General features: G+C 40.4%; 1 protein-coding gene across 3 annotated transcripts in view; it reads left to right on the plus strand.

Annotated features, from left to right (window-relative positions):
* MAGI3 (membrane associated guanylate kinase, WW and PDZ domain containing 3) overlaps positions 1 to 25,469 on the plus strand; it is a 124,970-nt gene that overhangs the window by 15,190 nt on the left and 84,311 nt on the right. The window contains exon 1 of one of the 3 annotated variants that reach the window (XM_088674395.1): positions 6,889 to 6,907. The exons of the other annotated variants lie outside the window; for them this stretch is intronic. Coding sequence (XP_088530521.1) covers positions 6,904 to 6,907 — 4 coding nt within the window. The 5' untranslated portion in view covers positions 6,889 to 6,903. Of the gene's footprint in view, positions 1 to 6,888; positions 6,908 to 25,469 lie in introns of those variants that run through there. 3 annotated transcript variants of the gene reach the window in all.

A 25,469-nucleotide genomic window follows, 5' to 3' on the forward strand; every position in this document is an offset into this window, starting at 1 on the left:
CCTTCCCAGGTTGATGAGCCCCTTCCACCCCTCATTTCTCTCTACAGCACATGTAGTAACCACCTTCTTGGCCATTGGCCCCACCCACTACAGTGGTACCTCTGGTTAAGAACTTAATTGGTTCTGGAGGTCCATTATTAACCTGAAACTGTTTTTAACCTGAGGCACTACTTTAGCTAATGGGGCCTCCCACTGCTGCCACGCCACCGCCATGCAATTTCTGTTCTCATCCTGAAGCAAAGTTCTTAACCTGAGATACTATTTCTGGGTTAGCAGAGTCTGTAACCTGAAGCGTCTCTAACCCAAGGTACCACTGTATTGGTCTTGTCCACCTAATCTGTCTTCGTATGCAGGGGAAGTCCCTAACTCACTGAATGTTTGAGACCCATTGACTACCCTTACCTGATTTAGCTGACCAGCCAAACCTGTTTCCCAGGCTGTAGCCACTGTCATATGCTGACAGTTTCTAGGAGCCACAGATGAGAGCTGAGTGCAGGGTGGAGACTAAAGGTGGACAAACTACTCCAGAAGGAGCATGACGTGTCCCCCATCAGCAGCCATGTAGCAAGGGAGGGGTGTAGGGGGCGGGCCACCCCTAGCTCCAGTCTGGTGGGGGCAGCCCCTGGCCCACCCCTCGCCTCCTCCGACCAAGCCGGCGGCGCCGGCCGAGCACAGCAGCAGCGCTAGCCCGGACTGACTGCGCATGTGCAGACATGCACAGTCTGTCCTGGCTCGCCCTGGCAACACATGCACGCTGTGGAGCGACACCACGCCCCCATGGGGCACCGCCCCAGGCAGCCAAGCAGCACCATTCGCCACTGCCCATCAGAGGTGCTACCCCTCTCCTAACATACCAGACATCCCTATATATTTTAGAAGCCCTGTGGAATAACTTTAAGTAGCATTTTCTTAACCTTATACAGTACAGTATAGCTTACTGTATATAATGCAGACAGTAAAGGAAGTTTCCAAGTTTCCCATCTTGCTGAGAATGAATTGGGGTTATTTCATATATTTCTTTTTGAAATTTGAGTAAGATGGGGAAAAGGATTGTTCAAACAAGTGATTTGCTTTTTGAAAGCTGAGTGTAAAACCTATTAAAATGTAACAAATGTTATGTTCTCAAACAAAGGTGCTGCAACAAAGATAATAAATGCAAAGTTTGAGTATGCTCTTAATTAACTTATTAAAATTATTTGAATGAATATAAATAAGGAAGCAGATATGCTGAAGATTGCATGGGACTGTAAGAAATTGTGTATATGTCTGCATCTTTTTCCAGTCATAGCTTTAACAGTTTGGAGGTGGCACCGGGGGCTGCAGGGTTACTGTGGGATCTATCCACTGGATAAAACCCTTTCATGTAGTAAAATAGCTTTTCCATAGGTGGAAGTAGTCTGTATCAAATTCTGTTGCGGGCCCTTAAACATGCCCTAAAAACTTCTTTTTTCTCCTGCTTCTGACCAAGGATTTCAATTGGGCTGCTATATTTTTGATGCTGTTTTGCTTCTAACTTTTTTGTGATTTTTAGTTTTAGCTGTTGTTGATTGATAGCATATATAATATTCTTGGCTTTAATTTGTATTCTATACATACTGTTAATGTTTTGGAAGATTCCTTGGGAGGGTTTGGATCTAAAAGGCAGTTTATAAATAACCTAAATTTACTGATAAATAGCCCTTAGTATTTAATGTTGGTTCCGGTTGTGTTGTGGCTGTAAGCACTAAAACACTCTGTAAAGGTAATCATCTTGCTCTCTAGAAGGTTCCAGGCAGCTTAGTTTGTGTTGTGCTGGCCTCAGAGGATCTCCTGGTACTGCATGCTTTTGTGTTGTAGTTTTTAGAGCCACAGCTTTTTGAAGCATAACACAAACAAATATAACTCTTAACTCTTACCTAGGAGTAAGTACCATTGAAATTGGTGAGCATTACTCCTGAGTAGACATTAAAAAGGATCCTGAGAATTTCTTGGGGTTTCAAAAAAAAGCAATTTCACATTAATTTTATTGGCCACACTTTGAGACAAGTTTGGGGAAAAATAGATCACAGGGCACTACTTTCAAATAGCTTTCAGTGGTTGGCTTGTGTTAGTGTTCTGCCATATATTCAAAGACTTGGCTGTTTTTCAAATGACTTTGCTATACTTGACAATATTTTCAGATGACTGCATTGATGTGAAACTAAATTGTGGTGCAGCAAACTTGTAAATGCAAGCCTTTAATGTGTGTCCCAACAGACCAAACTACTCCAACTGGTTTTTAATAGTTTTCTGGTAAACCACTAGGCTGGGATTTTTTAGTTGTTACAAGCTAATTGTTCTGGATATGTCATTCTGGAAGCTTTTGATTTTCAGAGTGCACATATCTGAATTTTCTTCTTGTTGTTTAAGGTGGTCTGTTTAACACACTCACAAATTAACAATCCACTCTAATGAAGCTGAATGTCTGAAGGACAGACAAAAGAAAGTGTTTCATACAGTGTATAGTAAACTATGAAATTTGCTCTCACAAGAAGTACTGATGGCCATAGATGGCTTTAAAAGAGGATTAGACAAATTCATGGGGGATCAATGGGCGCCAACCATGATGACTATGTTCTGGATTAGATGGACCACAAACCTGATCCAGCAGGCTCTTTCTTCTTCCTCTTTTAATAATTCACTGAGTGAGACCCATTGACTACCCTCACCTAATTTAGCCAACCAGTCAAAGCCATTTCCCAGGCTGTGGCTGCTGTCATATTCTGACAGTTTCTAGGAGCCACAGATGAGAGTTGAGTGTAGGGTGGGGAGCAAAGGTAGAGAAACTACCCCAGAAGGAGCATGTTGTGTCCCCCATCAGAGGTGCTACCCCTCTCCTAACATACCTGTATATTTTAGAAGCCCTGTGGAATAATTTTAAGCAGCATTTTCTTAAACCTTACATAGATTATATAATACAGACAATAAAGCAAGTTTCCATGTTTCCCATCTTATTGGGGATGTATCAGGGCTATTTCAGATATACATAGTAGCACTAGATTCTAAGTCTGCATGCATTTGCATCACACCTAAAACCATCCTTGAGATACAAAAAAGCACACATCCAGTCACAGAAGTTATTAGCCTGGAAAAGTTTTCTTTTTCTAGTCACTTTTCCCACGCTGGCCACAGGAGGAAAAGCTCCCTTTTCTGTATGGGCACAAGTGCTAGTAGACTCTTAGGAAGCTAGTAGAAAACAGCCAACTACCAAGTGGACTAGTGGAGGACTGAACCAATCCTAGTAGCCACTGAAGGTCTGGATGGATTGTGGAGAAAGATTTCCTTCCTCTGCCAGCCCAGAAATCAATTATGCTAGGAGAAAAGGAATAGAGCAACCTGTGCTTCCTTCACCAGATTGTTCACTCATTTCTAGAATTCATGATTGCGTATACCTACCAGGTAAAGGTAAAGGGACCCCTGACCATTAGGTCCAGTCGTGACCAACTCTGGGGTTGCGGCGCTCATCTCACATTTTTTGGCCGAGGGAGCTGGCGTACAGCTTCCAGGTCATGTGGCCGGCATGACAAAGCTGCTTCTGGCGAACCAGAGCAGCACACGGAAACGCCGTTTTCCTTCCCGCTGTAGTGGTACCTATTTATCTACTTGCACTTTGATGGCGCTTTCAAACTGCTAGGTTGGCAGGAGCTGGGATTGAGCAATGGGAGCTCACACTGTCGCGGGGATTCGAACCACCGACCTTCTGATCAGCAAGCCCTAGGCTCTGTGGTTTAACCCACAGCGCCACCGGCATCCCTATATCTACCAAGCTACTGCCTAAAGACAAGGCTGCTGACAAACAACTGGCTAGTTGCTTAATTTCTTTTAATTTTAAAATATTTATACTCTGCCTTTCCTGTTAAAATTTAAGCCAGCTTACATAGTTTAAAATTGCTGCTTCAACAATAATACAGTAATAATAAAAAAGAACAAAACTAAAAAGCACACATCCAGCCCAGAATATACCTGTCAGCTGTAATGTAATGCAATCCTGTGCATTTCAAGAGAAAAACTGAATGATTTTACAAAAACTCTTAGCATTTCAAAATACTTTTAACTGCTAGTCTGAGCTCGGAGCCCTATCAAAGAACAGGTTGCAGGGGGAATCTACCCTTTACCTGCATGGTGCTTAATCCTCTTCCCCAGGATCTGGAAGCCATGGGAATTCATGATACGGTAGCTCCCAACTATCAAAGATGAAATCATCAGCCACACCTTCACAAGTGTTCCTTTAGGCCACTTGCCCTGCTTCCTACAGAATGTGTTGTGGATGAACTGTAAAATCTGCTTAAGCTTCATCATAATTTAATCACTTGATAGAGTTGAGAAATGAAGTCTCTGCGGTTAATGAATTTTTGGAATTTTGACTGAAGCAGCTGTAGATTGATAGAAAATGTGTTCTCAGACCTGTAAAGGCCCTCCCCCCAACAACCTCACAATGTCTCACACTGAATGTAAAGGGCCGTTAGAAAGGACTCTGTGAACTGAGAACAGAGACGTTGTATGTACCTTTGTTGTCTATGAAAATCCTACAATAGAAACATTTTTTTTTAAAAAAGAAAAAGTCTGCCGCCTAAAGTGGGGGGGGGGCTAGGGACTCAGCTACATTAGTAAAGAAACAATTTGAATGTGCTATAAACATGCAACATCAGATGGTGCCAGAGAGCAGGAAAGTTTTATATGTGATTTCCCATAGTGTTTATTTTATTATTTTATTTTGTTATAATGATCTAATTTCTGACTTATTTATAACATTTTTTCCTTGTGTGTAGATCCACCCTGGTACTCCCCTCAGGACCAGAAAATCTGAGGGAGTGGGGAGGGAGCTGGATCATTTACAGTTGGCATGTCTGTCTTGGGAGACAATGGAGTACTGTAACTTGGGAGGTGGGGTGAATTAAAACTGTTGGAAAGTTACAGTGCCTGCTGTGGCTGTAGAGACTGAGATGGGAGAGATGTGTTTTACGATTAACAATGAAAAATAGACATTTGGATATGATTTAACCAGTTCACTCTATTCAAATAAGGTGAATTAATTCTTGGAGGAGATTTAAATATTATAATTAACAATGAATTAGATACAACTAGTAATGATAAAAAATTAAAAAATCTGATTATGCACTGTTGCTAATACCTATTAAATTTCGGTTCATGAACACTTGGCGATTTCTCCACCCATTAGAAAGTGATTTCACTTTTTCTTCTGAAAGTGATTTTTTAAAATTCCAAAATAAATTTTATTTCTGATGATCTTATATCAACCAGAATTGTTATCTTGACCACTGCAGAAACTAATTAAAGATTTAAAGTAATCCAGAAACATGATTTCACTTGGAAATCCATTATTACTTCAGAATGCAATCCCATGGTGCACTGTAGCATCCCAGTCTGTTCTGCCTTCATGAAAGTCTCTCTCCCATCCTTATAGGGCTCTGTTAGGCAATTTCTTTATTATTTCTCCCCCTTTCTTATCTGTTCGTATTCCCTATGGCTGAATGTAAAGAAATTCTCAAATTGGCTCTTCATTTACATAGAGAGGCCTACTTTTACCCAGTGTAATTAGTAGAGCAGTTCTCATACTTTCTATGTACAGAGCTCCCTTGCGACAACTGAAAAGTAATTCTACTGATATCTAATCCATCTAGGGAAAGTGCCAAATATATTTGCCACAGCATTTTCCTTGTGGCAAGAACTTTCATAACTCCAATTCCCTCAAGCTAAGTACAATTTGCTCTAGAAGTATTCCACCTCTACATTTTAGGCAGGATTTGCTAATCCAGAGGCTCTGAGTAGAGATGGTGTTTTATTTTATCTTTTTAAAATTAACTGGTGTTTAAAAATACCTAAATAGTTGGAAAGCATAATATAGCTATCATTTTTAGGTTATTTTATATCCAATGATCAATCACTGAAATAATATTTTGCATGTTAAACATACACACTCTATCTGTAATAATATTACACAAGGAGGGATTTTTCAGTTAAATGTTTGTACCTAGCTTTGAGATTGCATATATTGGAACATAGAATCTTCCGTTTTTGTGAATATAAGAGTTACAATGATCTCCCTCCTAGAAGAAGAAGAATAACGAAAAACTGAATCAGACATCAGTGGTGCAAGTTATTAAAGCCAAGAGGATTAACATCCAGTTGATTTCCTCTAAAACTGGAGCGCTATTGGGAAATAGCCTAACCCTAAAGTTTTAGGTTTGCACAAAGTAATTTCCTCCTAATGCATGTACTTTAGAGGAATTTATAAATCCTGTTATATAAGAGAGGAGCAGAGTCCCATTTTAATCCAGTAGAATCATGCTTAATAGCTTGTTTCATTTTTTTATTGATCTAAATAATTTGGAAGAAAATAGCTCATCAGACATACTAGTGAGAAGATAAAACCCTATTATACAATTTTACTGATCCATCTTTCAGTGAGATTAGGTTGTAAACTCATTAGTGAAGAGACTTCTCTCACCTTTGTGTAGAGAATTCAACTGCAAACATATGTCATGTTCCATTTCCTTACCTACTTGCAGTAGATACCAGTGAAAGGTAGTTGGCAAAGGATTTTGGGTTCCAAAGCCCTGACTGAAAAATACGGGTTTTAAAAGACATCTAAAAACGAGCAGGAATGACATTTATAGGCAAGGAGTTCCACAGAGCAAGGTCTGTCACACTAAAAGTTCAACCCCTAGTACAGGCCAGATGAACTTTAGGGGTATGTGGAGCTACTAAAAGTGCTGCATCAGAAGCGCTCAGTGATTGTGGCTGAGCATAAGGAATCAAGTGGTCCTTATGGTATTTTGGGACTAAGTTGTTAATTGTTATTCTCCATTCCAGGAGGCTGTTGCTGCATTCCTACTGAAGGTCAGCCATTTGTCTCTTCAATGAATGGGTGGGTGTACATTATTAAAATGTGCAAATCTCTGTGAAATGCAGGCTTCTGTAAATAGAGCTTGTTTACAAAATACCTAATCCAGTGGATTTATTTTTTCTCATAGGGTAATGATAAGGATTTTTTTATACAACGAAGGTGCCAAAGTATATCGGCTCTGCTGAATCACTAGATGTTTATCAAAATATCAGTGACAAAGGGATTTTACTGTGTTGTGTTATGTCTACATTATGTCACTTTCACATATGGCAGTGAATACATGACATTCTTGTGCTCTGCATGATTTTGAGTTTAGCAGCCAAAAAAACTCCCTTTAAATGTTTGAGTCTCATTTAGGGATGTGGTTATGAAAAAAGAGACACAACCATCTTATTAAATTTTGAATGGTTAAAATGTATGCAAAGCATGCAATGGTCTTTCCCTCTTTCCCTTACCCTAAATATTCCAGGGTGCCTGAACTTTACCTTAATCAGAATCTGAATCCCCAACTGGATGTTAAGCTCTGTGCATTAGAAAAGTCATCCTGCTAAAGCTGATATTAGTGGGTGAGCCACTTAACCAGCTTACAATGCACTTAAAGGGCTACATGCTGCATATGTATATATAGGATTGGTTTGTGCTGAAAATATATAGACTACTGCTGTCCAGTTCCATAAATTGTGTACTTTAAAGTACTGCAGGTATCTGTAACTTTTGAAAAGAGTATAGTTACAGCTCCAAAGGACTGTTAAGGAAACAATGCAAGATATGCTTCAGAATGTAAAAAGATATTTCGCTATCAGAAGTGAATAGGCATTCTTTGCCTCTGCTCAAGGGGGGGTGAACAAAGTATCTTCCTCTTTAGCTCATAATGCATCATACAAATTCTGCACAGGTTAGTTGTGCTTGTATTATATGATGAAACAGGATATATTCTATTTTTTCTTGAAAATTATAGTAACTATTTTAATCTTTTTAAAGCAAAAACATTAACATTTTGTTGTGCTTCAGATATTTCAAGACATAAAAGCTTTTACAGGCCAGGGATGAATTCACCAGATGCCAAAGACTCGGGTCAATGAAAGCTAGTTCTCAGAAATATTTGTTAGCTTTTAAGGTAACAGAAACCACAGCTATCTTAATAATATATTTGTCTGACCTACAAACAAGCAGAATACGTATGTTTCAGTGCTGACTTCGTAAAGAGATTTTGTCTGCCAGTTTTTCCTGAGATTATTATTTTACTGATAGATCCTCAAGAGCATTAAGAGATGAACAAACCTTGCCATATGTTAATCGGTATGCAGTAGATAAGGGATTCTTTGGCCATTACTATTTTTGCTTAGGTTTTGATGCCCTAAATCAGCATTCCTGAACCTGATGCCTTCCAAAGGTTTTGGACTACAGCTCATATGCCCCAGGCAGCATAGCCAGTGGTCAGGGATGATGGGAGTTCATAAAACCTTGAGTGTACCAGCTTTGGGAATGTTGCCCTAAATTGACACAGCTTTCTTGGGTCTCTGCTCCTTCCTTACATAACATTGTTTTAATGATACACCGATGAGTTTATTTTACCATGGTGGTGCTTTTCTGTCACTCTTTGGGTTTTTTGTTGGGATTTTCCTCATACTGTCTGCTATATATAATGAAAATAAATACAAGGAAGAAGAAACATAGCATTATTGCTTGTGCACTAGCCCCCCCCCCGGAATTGTCACCTTTGTTCACTCACTGATTATGGTGCACCTGGATGCCAGCTTTGTTGCATTCCAGTATTGTGTGTGTTGTGTGCTTTATAACCTAATTTGTTGCAGGGTGAGAGAAGCTGTAACAAAATCAATAGTTTTTATATAGTGTGGTCATGCAAAGTACCATTAGGGCTTTATATGCCTCCTTTGCCTTTTAAATGTTTTCTCTTTGTTGTTGCGGCCCATTTTACTTCTTCCTGATTTGCGACAGTAGATGTGATGTCTGACTGCTAACACCTTGTAAAGACTGGTTCTCAAAGATTTTATGGAACAAGCTCGAAAGATGCTCAAGCCTCCTATATGGCATACAGGTTTATTCACTTATTGGAAGATAAACAAGTAGCAACACACACATCAAGAAACATATTTAAAGCACTTGGCTGATTAAGTAACTGTATTTTACTGCTTTTAAGACTACTTTTTAACCCAGGAAAATCTTCTCAAAAGTCGGGGGCGTCTTATACGCCAGGTCGTCTTATACACAGCCGCAGAAGCGATTTCTGGTGCTGCAGACATTTTGGAAATGGGCAGTGTGGCACCGGAAATCACTTCTGCGCATGTGCAGATGCGATTTTTGGCTTCCGGACATGCACAGGAACGATTTCTGGCACTGCGGACATTTTGGATATGGGCAGTGTGGGCATGCCCACGGACGATTGTAGGAAGAGGGGTAGTCTTATACGGCGAGTATATCTCAAACTCTATATTTTAACTGGAAAAGTTGGGGGTCGTCTTATTCGCCCTGTCATGTTATACGACAGAAAATACGGTACCTTTTCACTTGTGGCAATCTGTTCATTAATCTTAAAGGACATTGTTCACCACTAGTCTGTTGCTATGGTACAATCTATTACAGTGGTACCTTGGTTTGCATACGTCTTGGTTTGCATACATTTTGGATTACAAACATGTCAAACCCGGAAGTGCGTCTCCTGGTTTGAACCTTTTTTGGATTACAACCCTTTTTTTTTGGAGGCCCCATTGGTTACAACCTGCTTTGGTTGATAAACGGACCTCCGGAACAGATTATGGTTGCAAACCAAGGTACCACTGTAATGGATCCTGGGCTAGCCTTTCAGTTTCCCCAGTTTCAGTTTTAGTTCCTACTGTGGAAGGGCTCTCCTCTCCTCTTTTTCCTTTTCACTTCTTAGTACTTGCTGATATTTGGTGGGGTGGGGGATAACAGTGCAAACAGTAGTTGAAGTCTCCCTCAGTCCAGGAACAGAAACTGACCTAGAACAATTGAGAGGTGATTCAAGGGACGATTGATAGGCACTAATTTTTCACTCATGGTCATCAGGATGCAATAAAATCGTCTGAATCTCCAAAGAAGAAATATTAACATTACAGTACAATGGAACCTCGGTTTATGAACACCTCGGTTTACGAATTTTTGGTTTATGAACGCCGCGGACCCATCTGGAACGGATTAATTCACTTTCCATTACTTTCAATGGGAAAGTTCACTTCAGTTTATGAACTCTTCAGTTTATGAACAGACTTCCGGAACCAATTACACCCATGCTTCGGGTTAAGTGCGCTTCAGGTTGAGTACTCCGCGGACCCGTCTGGAACAGATTAATCCACTTTCCGTTACTTTCAATGGGAAAGTTCGCTTCAGTTTATGGACGCTTCAGTTTAAGTACTCCGTGGACCATCTGGAACAGATTAATCCACTTTCCATTACTTTCAATGGGCAAGTTCGCTTCAGTTTATGAACAGACTTCCGGAACCAATTGTGTTCATAAACCGAGGTACCACTGTACTAGAAACTTTGCTGAATTGGAACTTACTTCTGAGTAGAGAGTATATAGACAAATCTTGGACTGGGAGAAGGAATAGGGATAGGAATAATAATTTATTGGCCAAGTACAAACATACTTGGAATTTTGCTTCGGCTACATTGCAATGTAAACGTATCTTACACAAACACTGTTCCACTCACAATACAATTGCACAGCAAAGGAACCCCACCCATAACTGGCCTCCCCTTCCGCTACACAACTACGAATTTAACAATTTGATGGCACAAGGGAAAAAACTGTTCCTGTGCCTAGCCGTTTTTGTGTGTAGAGTCCTGTAGTGACGTCCAGAGCATCACTGGACGTTTTTGGACTATATTAAGTGCTTTATGGAACCTCTTTTGATATCACTATTAGTTAAATATGTAAAAGCAATTCCTCAGCATTGCTAAAGAGCTCTAGTATGGAAACAACCAAAGTGAATTATTGACATTTCCATTTCAAATAGCTTTGGACGTCATGTTCTCCCCCACCCCCACCCGAAACAGATCAAATTGTCACTTTTAAGTACAGTAGTGATACCCTTCATTCAGTTCTGCTTTAAATGTAGCTCTTGACTAACATAGAGATGCTCCCAGAATTTGCTATGAAAGTAGCATTTGTTCTGCAATGATGATAAATTGAGGTAATCGACTGAGATGTGTGCTGTTCTTTTCATGAAATGGAAGCACAAGAAAGATAATTACCTTGGAGAAAAATATTTCTATTATTCCTGCATAATACTGTTAATATTGTTTGGAAAATATCCTACTATTGACCAGATATCTTACAGGCTTCTAAAAATTATTCATTTAATATATTTAAATACTGAAAAACATTTTTACAATAAATAAATAAATCACATAGCATAAAACATAATCAAACATTGAGGTATCTAAATATGTTTTGTGTGCAGAAGAGAAGGCTCTATTGCTCAGTGATAGAATATTTGGCTTTCATGAAGAAAATCCTAGGTTCATTTCCTGGCATTTCCAGGTAGGTCTGAATTTGTCAAGAGTTGCTGACATCACAATACTGAGCTAGATGGACCTCACTATAAGGGTGCTTCCCATGTTCATAATCAAGTTCTTCATTTTCCTTATCTGTAGCTAGTGGGATTTCCCTTCAGCCGTCTGGCTTACCCAGCAATTAACTGGATCTGCACATTTAATTAATTAATTAATTAATTTCTATAGCACCCTTCCTCCAAGGAACACAGGGCAGTTTACAATATAAACCCCCTCCAAAAACAACAAAGTAAGAAGCAAAAGTAATAACTCCCCTTCCATTTTTAAAAGGCCATAGACTGTTTAATTAGCCAAAGGAAAGGCCTGGGAGAAGAGGTACGTTTTTGCCTGGCAAAAGATATGTAACAAAGGTGCCAGACGAGCCTCCCTACGGAGAGAATTCCATAAGTGGGGAGCCCACAGAAAAAGGCCGCTCCTATGTTGCCACCCTTCAGACTCCTCACACAGGTGGCACACAAAGAAGGGCCTCAGATGATGATCACAGGGTCCAGTTAGTTCTTATAGGGAGAGGCATTCCTTGAGGCATTGCAGTCTTGAGCCATTTAACCAGGCAGAGGGCCTCCTTCGTAGTGGCGTCCGCCCTGTGGAACACCCTCCCACTAGATGTCAAAGAAATAAACAACTATCTGACTTTTAGAAGACATCTGAAGGCAGCCCTGTTTAGGGAAGTGTTTGATGTTTTATCGTATTTTTAATACCCTATTGGAAGCCGTCCAGAGTGGTTGGGGAGGCCCGGCCAGATGGGTGGGATATAAGCAATAAATTATTGTTATTATTATTATTATTATTATTATTATTATTATTATTATTATTATTATTGCTGCTGCTACTACTACTACTATTAAGGCTTTATAGATCAAAACCAAATTTTTGAATTGGACCTGGAAACTACTTGGCAGCCAATGCAGTCAGACCAGGACCGGTATAATATGCTCAGACCAATTTGCCCCAGTGAGTAACCTGGTCACTGAATTCTTCAGCAGCTGAAGTTTCTGAACCATCTTCAGAGGCAGCCCAAGTATAGCACATTGCAATAACCTTACCTAGAGGTGACGAGAACATTGATGACAAAAGTTAGGCTATCCTTATCCAGTTATGGGTACCCTTGTGCCACCAGTCGAAGCTAATGTAAGGCACTATGTGCCACCAAGGTCATTTGAGCATCAAGTGATAGCATTTAATCCAGAAGTACCTCCAGAGTATTTCAGAGGGAGCATAACCCCATAAAGAGCAGTCAACCTCCGGTCTAGCCATACGGTCTAGGGAACCACCCACTAACAGTACCTCAGTTTTACTTGGAATGAGCTTCTATGTATTGGCTCTCATCCAGTCCATTACTGAGGCAAGACAACAGTGTGCCGTATCCACTGCCACACTTGCAGATTTAAAGGAAAAGTACAGCTGTGTGTTAAACAGCACAAAATCAAACCCTGAGGTACTCCACATTGAAGGTTCCAGAACTAAACAGCAGTACCCAAACATCACCCTCTGGAAATGACCGTCCATGTAAGATTGGAAGTACCTGAAATTTGAGTCTTGAGCACATTTATTTGTATCAACTTTTGGAACCATGTCCTATGGTACAGTAAAGAGTTAACAACTTTTTTCACCACCTATAATTTGTGACACTGGTCACTTATAGTTGAAATTAAGTAGTGAACTATTTTTTCTGAGAAAGACTATTGACCAAGGTTTCCAGATGTCTATGTACTGTATGTTTTCAGACATACATATGCTGGGTTTTTTTACTCTGGACAAACAGTAGCTTGGGCCCAGGTTAAATGAAATATCATATTTCTCTTATACCAGTAGTTCTCAAAAGGTATGGTATGCCACACTGGTGTGACAGGAGAGGATGCATAGCTGCCAAGTCTCCCGTTGTTCGTGGGAAACCCCCGTATTTTAAACCGTTTCCTGCTGGCAGCCCGGATTGGAAAAAATCCCGTAAATCCCCTGGATTTCCTACCTGCTAGGGAGGCTCCATTTTGGGTGCTGGCGCCGCCCAATTTCTGGTGCCCAGACATGGGCAGAGCGGCACCGGAAGTTGCTTCTACGCATGTCCGGACTTCCGGTGCTGCTCTGCCCATGCCTGGGCACCAAAAATCGGGCAGAACGGCACCAGAAGTTGCTTCTACGCATGTCCAGAGGTGCGTAGAAGCTACTTCTGGTGCTGCGCCGCTGCTGATCCCGCATTTTTCAGCAGGAGACTTGGCAGCTATGAAGATGGCATGTGTGGTGGGAAGATTCAAGGACAATCAAAGAAACATTTAAACATTTCAAATAGTATAATATAGTTAGTATACTATAGTATCAATAAAATTTTTAATTTTTGCAGAATATCGATAGATATCTTTGCAAAATCAAGCACTGCTACGAGTTGTCCCCCCCCCCGTATATTTCTTATCAATAAAAAATTCAGTGTGGCACAAGCAATTTTTTATTCTCAACATTTGGCCCAGAGAAAAAAGTTTGGGAACCACTGTCCCATACAATCCTGCCCAAGTGCTAAAATCCTCAGGTGAGCAGTAGCGGAGGAAGGGGGTGCAGGCCGCCCCGGGTGTCATCACTGAGGGGTGTGTGTGACAAAATGACAAAAATATGAGTTTTTAAAAATAATAAATTGTGCTCACAAAACTTTTTAGTTCAGTCAACAAACATAACGAAACGTGGCTGGCACTGGGCGCCACACCACGGGGGCTGGCACTTACCATGGGGCCTGCAGCATGCCCGAGTCATGCATCTCTCCTGGGAGTGATGTGGTGGCTTGGGCACCTGCAGGTTCCGCACTGCCTGAAACAGCAGCGTGGAGCTCGCGTCTGCCCTCCAACTCTTCCTCAACCACCCTACAGCTGAGGGGGAGGCGGTGGAGAGGCTCCATGCAGCATAGCCTGCCCCCATGGCTGGCTCACCCCACCCCCTGCTGCAGGACGCACGGGCCACACGCAGCACCTGAGCGTCTAGCTACACCGCTGCAGGTGAGTACCTTCTTTTGGTCCAGTCAACATCAGAAGCACAGTTGGCTGTGACATGAGAGAACGCCCATATTGTGGGCTCCCTCTTTGTTATCCTTCCATTAGCAAACTAAGACCTCCTTATTCAGCTAAGCTTTTGAAAATTAAAGTGCGGATGATGCTGATCACTGGCCTGTTGGGTTTTTTGCTGATCTGAATATTACAATGTCTTTCCCATGAAATTCAAGTGAGTTTTTCCAGTTCAAAATGGCTAACTGTAGAGTGAATTTCCCCTTTCTCATTGCTTCCAAGTTCTTTGTTCTGGAAATAACATATACCTGGAAGCAATATCAGTCTACCATCTGCTCCCCCGAACATTGGGACCCAATTTTGGACAGTGAACTGACTTCTGTAATTCTTAGCTAATCATGTATGTAAGTACTTGCTTCCTTTTGCCAGCTTAGGCAAGGCAAAGACTGATGCCTTTTCAGCCTCGTACAGAAACAGTCTCTTTCCATTTACAGATGAGAACTGTGAGCATCATTTTCTTTTTAATGCAGTATTGTGAATTTTAAATGGCAAACCATGTCTAACATGATTTGGTTTTCATACTCAGTATTGACAGACAGATATTTTAGGATTCCTTTCATAAAAGGTTGGTATCCACAGGGGTTTGTAGTGGGAGTTCTGTCTGAGAGTTCTTGGAGCTTTGAGGAAAAGTGAAGAGACTGGGGAGCTTCTCCCACAATGACAAAACCAGAAATAGCCAAAATGCAAATGGGTTTTGCTAAAACAACTGAAGCCATTGCCCAATGCAAGTGATGTTCCATCTGTTGTTGTTGTTGTTGTTTAGTCATTTAGTCGTGTCCGACTCTTCGTGACCCCATGGACCAGAGTACGCCAGGCACTCCTGTCTTCCACGGCCTCCCGCAGTTTGGTCAGACTCATGTTCGTAGCTTCAAGAACACTGTCCAACCATCTTGTCCTCTGTCGTCCCCTCCTCCTTGTGCCCTCCATCTTTCCCAACATCAGGGTCTTTTCCAGGGAGTCTTCTCTTCTCATAAGGTGGCCAAAGTATTGGAGCCTCAGTTCCATCTAGAAAGCTCTAATATTCCTAGAAAAATTATACACTGGGCCCTTTTCTTATTCTCTGTGGTGTTCCTCTGTCCCATTACATCTATTCAAGTTACTTCAGAAATATGATGGATTTTAAAAATGAAAGATGTTGGGAAACAGATGTTGTATCATTGTAGTACCCAGCAGTGTACTAACAACTGCTTAGTTAACAGTTTTTGGCAGTCAGGCACACATGTAACACAATAAGCACAGCATGGGGAAATAAAAAGAATTTTCTGAGCTTCAGAACATTGGCAGCAAACATAAAGTCAGACATCTGTGTGGGCAAAGTGCTGATTATGTTAGTCATACCGAGGTCAGAGGGACTGCCATAGAAATTTTTAACCATGTAAGATAAAAATTGTGTTTATTTGAGGTTCCCTTTTATGCTCTTATGTTTATTTGTTATTGTTAGGAATGTGGTTGATGTTTTGATGTGTGATGTGTATATTTGATAAAGAAAAAAACATTAGAAATTATACATGTGAAATGAGGGTGATTTGTCTAGCTTCTAATGTAGCTATGAGGAAATGAAAGGGCAAGAGCCATTTAATGTTTAACTTCACTATTGTAGCAGTGCAGTACAAAACACTACGCCTACATGTTTTGTGTTACTGATAGCCATTTATGTTAGCTTCCCTAGTTATAAAATTCAATAAAACGTCATCATATTTACCACTGCTGGCACTATTTGTCTACATTTTCACCCAAAGCCTTCATTTTTCTCTTAGCTCAGTTGAACTTATGATTAGAATAAAAAATGAGCATCTGTTGGCATCCATTTCACTTTAAAATGAAAAATCTAAAAGAAACTTTTAGAATATATGTTACAATCTTTTTAGTGTTTTAGGGAAATTTTATTTCCATAAGCCTTGAGAGAAAGACAACATGTTCCTCCATGGTAAAGAAGAGAAGAAAACAGGTGTTTCTCTTTACTTCCCATTTGCACCTTCTGCAAAAGCCCAGTGTGAGGGCTAACACCCTTTGCTTTGTTGAGCACAGTACAGATGCATAATTAATTAATTTGTATACCAACCTTTATTCATAGATCTCAGGGCACTTCACAGCATAAAAATATAAGAAAAACACAAAATACATAATAAAAACAAGAACAAAAAAACCAAACTCCTCCTCCCCGACCCTCAAGTTTACCCTGATGCAGCACCAAGTCGTCGTCTTTGGCGATCACTCATAGCCAGTAAAATTGTCTTCCATGGAAATGGTCTTAATGGTTTGTCCATAAATGACTGTGGAGGCCACACATCCTTCCATAGTGGGGGCATAGTTTTCTGGGCAGGAGTTGATCACAGTGAGGATTTGCGAACGTGCCTTTCTGTTAGCAGTTTCTCGTCCTGAGTTTGTGCTTTTTCAAAGTCCATGACGCCTTCGGTAGAGGCTATTCTCCAAGTGGAGTGCCTGGTACATGCTGCACCAAGTACCCAGGTGGGCACAACTGGGTGAGACCAATTCCATCCTGCTCACCCACCCAGGTCTCCGTGATCAGCCTCCTCAGCCACAATCAGATCATGGATGAGGGAGGTCTTAATCCGACTCTACCTGGCTTTCAACAACAGCAGCTGCAGACCCAAGGACTGGCTGATAGGACAACAGCAATTCTCTAAGTTGGAAGAGGGGCTGGTGCAAGCCACAATCACCAACTGCCTGTCCCACACCATACCTCCCCCTACTCTAAACCACTATGCTTGCCCCCCCCTGCTCTCCCCCACTCGTCTCTTCCCAGCCACATCCTTTATTTAAATAAAAAAAGCCAAACCAAAATGTTAAACTGACAGATTAAAAGCTGTTTAAAAACAATTTCAAACAGTTGGGGCAGTAAAACCAATGACAGAGCACCCAACAGCAGCCCCTAGACACGCCCCCCCAACCCAAGAGCTTGTGGCTGAGGTGGGCTGCTCTCTGCCATCGGGTCAGAAGTTACCTGGCGGCAGAGCTGATATTCACTGCTTTGTAGTCGGTGACATAAGAAATGGCATGGAGGTGGAATTTTTTATTCTATATATAAGAACATATACACTGCCATCATAAAATAATACCAATGCAGCATACAATAAAGTAATATAAAATTATAGAATTGTAAAATACAGAACAACTGACCTATACGGAATCAAATTACCGTAGTTCTCTAAAAACACTAGCAGAAACAAATGTTTTCAGCAGGTGGAGAAGCTGGAGTTTCTGAACCAACCTCAAGAGTACCCCAAGTAAAGCACATTGTAATAGTCCAGTTTAAAAGTTACCAAAACCTGCATCACTGTGGTACTGCTATTTTTTTCCAAGAACAGCTGTAGCTGGTATACCAGTTCAATTTCTTTTTGGTGGGGGAAACCACTCTTGACCACTGAAAGTGATTTGGATGTTACAGAGAATATCATTAGCATACTAGTGACATGCTGATCCAAATCTCCTAATGACCACTCTCACTAGTTTTAGGTAGGTGCTAAAATCATTAGGAGCAAGATAGTGTCCAAAGGACTCCATAGCACAGATCCTAGGGGGGGGGGCACTCTCTCTAAACATTCATGCATATTGGAGCATAGCCTCTAAAGTACAGGGCCACCAGTTTCCATCCACACAGCTGGTCCAGGAAGATACCATGGTTGAAGATATTGAATGCTGCTGATGTCCTGAGTAAAAGAATTAGTCCTCTATTTATACCTTGTCATATTTACAGAAAGGTATACCCCATCCATCCACAAGTTTCCATAATGCCTTACAAAATACTAGTACCCATCAAAAATCCAATCCTGTGAGATAAAAATATAATAAGTAGATTGATTATGACAACTGCCATTATTTTATATCTGGTTCTTTGTTTTGTCAGTGGAGTAGATATTATATCTGGAATATATGTCAATAGTTTTTTCCTTTCATAAAAACTTCTAATAAAGTGTGTGTCACGATCTCCCAATCTTTTTGGTGATAATCTCAATAGACTTGAATACTGAGTGTTGCTTCTTAGGCTGCTACATTTGCTGGTGTTTTTAACGTTCATTTTTAAGTTAATGGTATTTTTCTTGAATCTTTGAATCATGTTTTTAAACAAGGTTCACAAATTTTGACCGGCCTTGCTAGCAAACCAAAGGTTGGTTGTCAGCAGGATGTCCGCTCACCCAATGAGCAGGGATCTCATTCTTGATCTTGTGCTGTAGCTTTGACTGGGAGGGCAGTTCTTCCCAATATTATAAACAAGCCCCATCCCTCCTCCTCAGGTCACCTTGCAGGTTTTGTGAGGCACAGAGCCAAAATATATCCCAGGCTTCATCCAGATGTGGAAGGGGAAGGGTTTCCAAGAAGCCTCATCTTGCTTGCCAAAGCCTGGCTGCCTCCTTTTGTTATGTTGAATGTGATTCTCAAACTTTGTTTTTAAGTAAACTAGTTTGCCTCAGAAAAAAGTGGTATGAAATGTTTATCTTTAGTTTTTCTGGGGCTTTTTAACACAATCTGAAAGCCTCAGCTTTGTCAATATGTATATTATGGGAAAGTGGTGCCTGCTATTTCTCATTCTGTACTCTGTTCAGGCTAAATCTAAGATCTTGGAAATTGCAGATGTGATGGTAAACCTTTGTCTGGATTGTACAGACTGCAGATGGGGATTGAACTATTTCATCTTAATTGTCAGGGTCAAGACCATTCTTGGAAGTACAGATTGGAAATAATGAAACTTGGCTTGTACATTAGCTCAGGGAAAGGGTGGGGAAGTGTTTATGAAGTCATTCTATCTTTCTCTGAATATTTTGAATTGCTTTCCCATAGCAGCAAATGCTGGTCACAATGCTACTGACTGAATATTACTTTCCATCTGTTCTTCAGAATACTGTTAGAACTGCCTCATCTTAAGGTAGAAATAGTTCTGCAGCCCTGGCTTTATTTATTTTGTATTTGAAGAAGTCAAATGTCCCTGGCTAGCTTTCATACAGTATTGTAACATCTGTTTGCTTTCTTTGACCATAATTTTTCTTCGTTATCTCTGTATAGTCTCACAGTTAAGTTCTTGGGACTTAAAATCATTTAGCCAAGAAAGCAACATTGGTATACCTCTCATCTAGTGAAGGCTCACCTGCACCTGCTCTGATGGATGGGTTGTACACCTTCCAGCAAAGCTTCTCTTCTGACTATCCCTAACATTGTTGATAATATTTCTGCATCAGATGTGAGTGTTCTCACAGAGATGCTCTTTAACTAGTTTTTTATTATGGATTTTTAAAATATCTTAAAGTAGGAGACATTATTTCCTTCCTCACTTGTAGTGGATGAGAAGTTATTTGTAAAATAGTGTTTTGGGTGTGTGGATGTGTTTAGAAATAAGGCCCCCACTTTGGATTGCCATTAATGTTGAATTTTGTGTCCACTACCAAAAGTAGCATACAAGTGCAGTATAGATGCCTAAGACAACCAATTCACTTCTGTGCCAAGTATTTTCGAACTTTTGTTTAAATGTTTATGTAAATTGGAAGTGAGCTTCCATACAGAATATAATCTATCCTGTCTGATCAAACTGCCGCTTCATATGAATTACAGTTTGTATTATTATACAAAAGCTGGCATGTGCTTGGTCAAATATCTAATTCAACTTTTAATTTATGACACACCAGGAATACTGAGGGAGGATAAACCTTTCCCCAGCACTATTTTCCAAATGAAAACTGGCCCCTGCTGCTATTTGCTTCATTAGAGGAAAATTATGTCCTCCCCCTTGCTGCTGCTATTTGCAACACCAGGAAAGTTGACCCAGATGAACTTTGACTGCCATAAGAAGCAGCCTTAAGCAATCTGAGAAATACACAGATTGTGTAGGATGAATTTTGCTTAATATGAATATTTGTGTGTGAAATCTCTACTATTTTTTTCTTTGTGCTTTCCCCTCCCAGTCCACTTCTGCCAGTGATTTTTCTTTTCTTTTTGTGGGGGCAGGGTAGACTTCAAATTATGTATAGTATGCTTTTAATAGGAAAGGGGTTCTGTAATTCAAAGGCCTTTAGGGAAATTTTATCGAATTATGTTGAACCAAAGCAAAATAGAACATAGTAGAAGACTGATAACTGCTTGAATCTGACCTGCTTAAATCCAAAGACTGTTTGAAATCCAGTCTTAGAGCACTGGCTCCCAAACTGTTTCCCCAATGGACCACTTGAAAATAACTGATGATCTTGGCGGACTACTTTATGATTTTTCTGCCTGTTATAGCAATTGCATTGCATTGTGTAACATGTGATTTTTAATTGCATTTTTATTGCTGCTTTTATTTTTTTCTATATTGTATTCTCTCACATTACACTGTGCATTCCATATAATTCAAATTGTAATACAATACAATGGAAGCAGTAAAATATAATTAAAATTAAATATGAATATTTCATGAGGAAATGCCACGAACCACCTGAATGAAGCTCATGAACTGGTGGTCCACACAGACCACAATTTGGGATGCTCTATTCTAGAGCTTATGCTGCATTGATTTGCAGTGACTGAAATGCAAATAGGTTTGGGAGGTTTTTTTTTGTTTTGTTTCCACTAGGGTGCTTTGGCAAAGAGTGAATTTTAACACATTTCCATCACAATAAAATATTTATGGGCGCAAGCTGTGTGTGCCTAAGGCAGCAATACAGAGGATGAAAGAAAATACTATTAGAACTGCCATTAGGCATCCAACCATCCAACAACTAAAGTTTTTGTAAAGTTTTGCTACTGCTATGTTTAGGAAAGTTAAAATAATAATAATCAGTATATCTCTTAGTGATTAACCCTATCTGGATCTTTTGAGAAATGTGTATCTAACCAGATACAAACTCTGCTAAACAATTCCAAACCACTATCCTTTAGAACAAGGATGGCTGACCTGTGGCCCTCCGGATGTTGCCAAATTTTAGCTCCCATCCCTGGCCATTGGACATGTTATCTGGGGCTGATGGAAGCATCTGGAGGACCACAGGTTAGCCACCTCTGCTTTAGAACCCTTCATGTCACCACCAGCAAACTGTTTTTTCCCCACAAACCCCAGTACACTTCACTTTAGTTATTAACAGCTTATTCAGCCTTGAGAGAAAGCACTTTATTGTTTTTAAGAAAGCACTTTATTCCTTGGAACCTCTTGTTCCAAGGAAACATAGACATTTCCTTACCTTCTCCAGTAAAAATCGTCTGCATCTAGGGAGATTGCCAGTTGAGTGTTGATAAGGACCCACAACCTAGGAGGTGTAGAAGACAAAAGCAAGGAGACTGATGATAATTTGAGAGTTTGTAGGAGGAGAGGAAAGATTCTGTGGATGGTAGCCTGGACTCTTTTTCAGGACACCTTACTGAAAATTATTATTATTGTGATACAGAATTTAATCATAAGTAGCAATCCATTTTCATGTTCAAATGAAATCCTTTTGTTTTATTTACTTAAATTACTTTGCTTAATTTTTTAACAACGTTCTGTGAGTTAGTTAACTACTAGCTTCTACATGTTTCTAATCATCAATGTATTTTGCTTTTGTGTTTGTTTTGTATTGAGCTACTCTCTTGGAGAAATGTAAAATAAAATAATTGATATAAATGGGGGGGGGAATTCCCGGGGGGTAGTTGCAGGGTTATGCCCAGTTCTCTAAATTTATATTCTACTTACCTAAACTTCATAGTGAGTTTACATAATATATGTAAACTGGGGCCAGTTGTCTGGTTTGAGGCGCTTATATTTGTGAGCTCTGCTTCTAAGCATTTATCTCCAAGGTCACCCAGTGAATCCACATAATTACACATCCTCTGCACCACCTCCCACCGGGGGACACACTTCAGAATTACTTGTATACTTCCACTTTGGGAAGTCTGTTATAACCACTAGATGCCACTGTAGTGCACACAGTGACAAAATACAAGCATTAAAAAACCATAGCTTCCAAAAGGCTGCATTCCCATTCAGAATTCTCTGAGAGGAGCTCAAGGAAGGAGTAGGAACAACTACTAATTTCTAACTGTAGATGTTTAAATAAGTGAGTTAATAAAAATTTTCACCAATGTAGAATACAAATTATGGAAAGAAACTAAAGTCCATCTTTGTACAAACTCACCTTTAGGGTTAGACAGTTTTGAAGTACCTGTTTCAGCCATGACAAGAAAAACTGCTCTGAAAGGATCATATTATGCAGGGAATTCACTTAGCTATTATTTTAAGTCCTTAACAAACGATGGTAGTGAGATGGTTTCTGAGATCCTTATGAGATTCAATAGTTTCCCACTTCCATGGCAAACTTATTTGAAGTATCTCTTCCAGAAAGGAAGGTGAAAATGGTTGTACTGTGTGTCCTTAAAGAGTATTTAGGAATGTGTACATAGCAGCTGGTGAATGTATGTACACACTATTCTCAGAGCAGGGATCATGATGTAGCAAAAGAGTTGGAGCTGCAAAAGATTCTGCCTAGTCTGGATCTGGGAAAGCAGCCAGATGGGACCAGGTACCTCTTTTTGTACAAGGCTGCTTAGTGGGTGACATTGGCATCTGAGAAATTTCTGTGATATGCCCAGATTATGGAACCTCCTTCTAAGGACGATCTGCCTGGTGCACTTTGGACACCAGGCAAAATTTCTCCTCAAACCATTGGTAAATGTAATTTATTGAATGTCACTTATTTTCTTTGCCTCTAATATGTTTGTGTTACTGCCTTAGGGAGTCTTCCGCTGTTCCTGTTTTATAATTATATATAATGGAAACTTCTTTTCACTTAATAACTGTATGGTGATATTATTGTCTATATTGGTGGTGAGAGTAGGACACAATTCCCACTGCCATTTATCCAGGCTGCCAGGAAAAGGTACTCTGCCACTGTTTTTCAGTAACCGAGGCTATCTATTGTAGCTGAGTACCAATCCTTTCTTTGTTCCCTTACTTCCTTTCCTTACATTTGTCATCTCCTACCCACAAGGGAGCTTGCTGCAGACTTCAGATTGTCAGGGAGGAAATATTTATGAAACATTAATAGAATAGACCTACGGTGCTTCTGTGAGAGCCAACCAGATTTCTACCCCACCAGTCGCCCTACCCCCATTGGCAAGTGTACTTAAGACACATGAGGGAATTTGCAAGGAGGGTTGGCATGATCAGCAAGCTGATTTTGAGTTGAGTTGATTGATTTGAGAGCTTGAATTTGCCCTTCTGATCCAATTGCTTCCTTGCAAATAATATGAAATATGAAATTTAAAAGAGATTATCTCTATATATAACAACACTAGTAATTTGAAAGACACTGTTTTGTTGGTATCTTTTTACTCATTCATTTCTTTTGCCTGTTTTTTTTATCAGCCAGTTGGTTTTTTGGTGTCTTTATTTTTAATAGCTGCTACATTTGCAATCGTTGCTGATATTCAAGCAATCTGTAATTCTTAATAAGTCAATGTTCGGGGGGGGGGTTGCCTACAGTTGTATATTAAGTTGAATATCTCATTGGCCACAGTTGCATGTCACACTAACCAAACCATGGCTTAATGTGAATGCACTGGCTCCCAAGGGACCCCAGCTAAGCCAGGGTTTGATTTAGTATCTCCAAATCTGGGAGAGTTGTGTACAGGTATTAAGCCAGTGGACCTGATGGGATACCTGCCGAAATCTTCAAAGTGGACGGAACTGAACTTGCACAACAACTTCACAAGCTCATCGAAAAAATCTGGGAAAGAGAAGAAATCCCAGCAGACTTTAGGCATACCAAAATTATCAATCTCTTTAAAAAAGGTGACAGAACTGATTGTGGAAACCATCAAGGCATCTCTCTATTAGCTGCGGCCGGCAAAATTCTTGCAACGATCTTAGCAAGCCATCTGGTAACGATATCCGAGGTGACCCTTCCTGAATCCCAAAATGGTTTTCAGCCTTCTAGGGGGACAGTGGACATGATTTTCACTGCTCGACAGCTTCAAGAAAAATGCAGAGAGCAAAACCAACCCCTGTATATGGCGTTTATTGGCCTGACTAAGGCTTTCAACACTGTAAATCATAATGCCCTGTGGAGTGTCCTTCTGAAAATTGCCTGCCCAGATAAATTTGTAAACATCATTCAGCCTCTCCATGATAATACTGGCAGCAACAATCGCAGATAACAATGGCTCTCAAAGTGAACCATCCACAGTGGGATCAGGTGTCAAACAGGGTTGTGTTATTGCCCCAACTCTATTAATTATTTTCATTGCCATGATCCTACACTTTGTCGATGGGGAACTCCCCACCAGAGTAGAAATCATATATCAAACAGATGGAAAGCTCTTCAATCTGAACAGGCTAAAAGCAAAGAGTAAGGTTACCGTAACTTCCGTCATAGAGCTTCAGTATGCAGATGACAACATAGTGTGCACATGCTCAGAGGATGACCTCCAGACCATCCTAAATATCTTTGCAGAAGCTTACGAAAAGCTTGGCCTATCACTCAACATCCAAAAAACCAAAGTGCTGCACCAACAAATCTGGTCATGTTGTGAGATGCCTGATGATCGTCTTCCAAAGCAACTACTCTATTCCGAACTTAAAAATGGAAAGTGTAATGCTGGTGGTCAACAAAAGAGGTTTAAAAACTGTCGCAAGGCAAATCTTTAAAAATGTAGTAACTGACAACTGAGAAACACTGGCCTGTGAGCGCTCCAGTTGGAGAACAGTCTTTACAAAAGGGCTTTGAAGACACTCAAACTCGGGACGCAAGGGAGAAACGTGCTAAGAGGAAGGCACGCTTGGCAAATCCACACCGTGATCAACTCCCACCTGAAAACCTATGTCTCCACTCTGGAAGGACGTGTGGATCCAGAATTGGCCTCCACAGTCACTTACGGACTCACTGTTAAAACCGTGTTTATGGAAGACAATCTTACTCGGCCACAAGTGATCGCCAGAGAAGAAAGAAGAAGAAGGACAATAGTACAGGGGTTCTAGTCCATCCCTTGCTGATGAAGGAATTTAATAAAGTTGGCTGATCACTCTT

Source organism: Zootoca vivipara, chromosome 7 (assembly GCF_965207765.1).
Source record: "Zootoca vivipara chromosome 7, rZooViv2.hap1.1, whole genome shotgun sequence".
In the NCBI taxonomy this organism is placed as follows: Eukaryota; Metazoa; Chordata; class Lepidosauria; order Squamata; family Lacertidae; genus Zootoca; species Zootoca vivipara.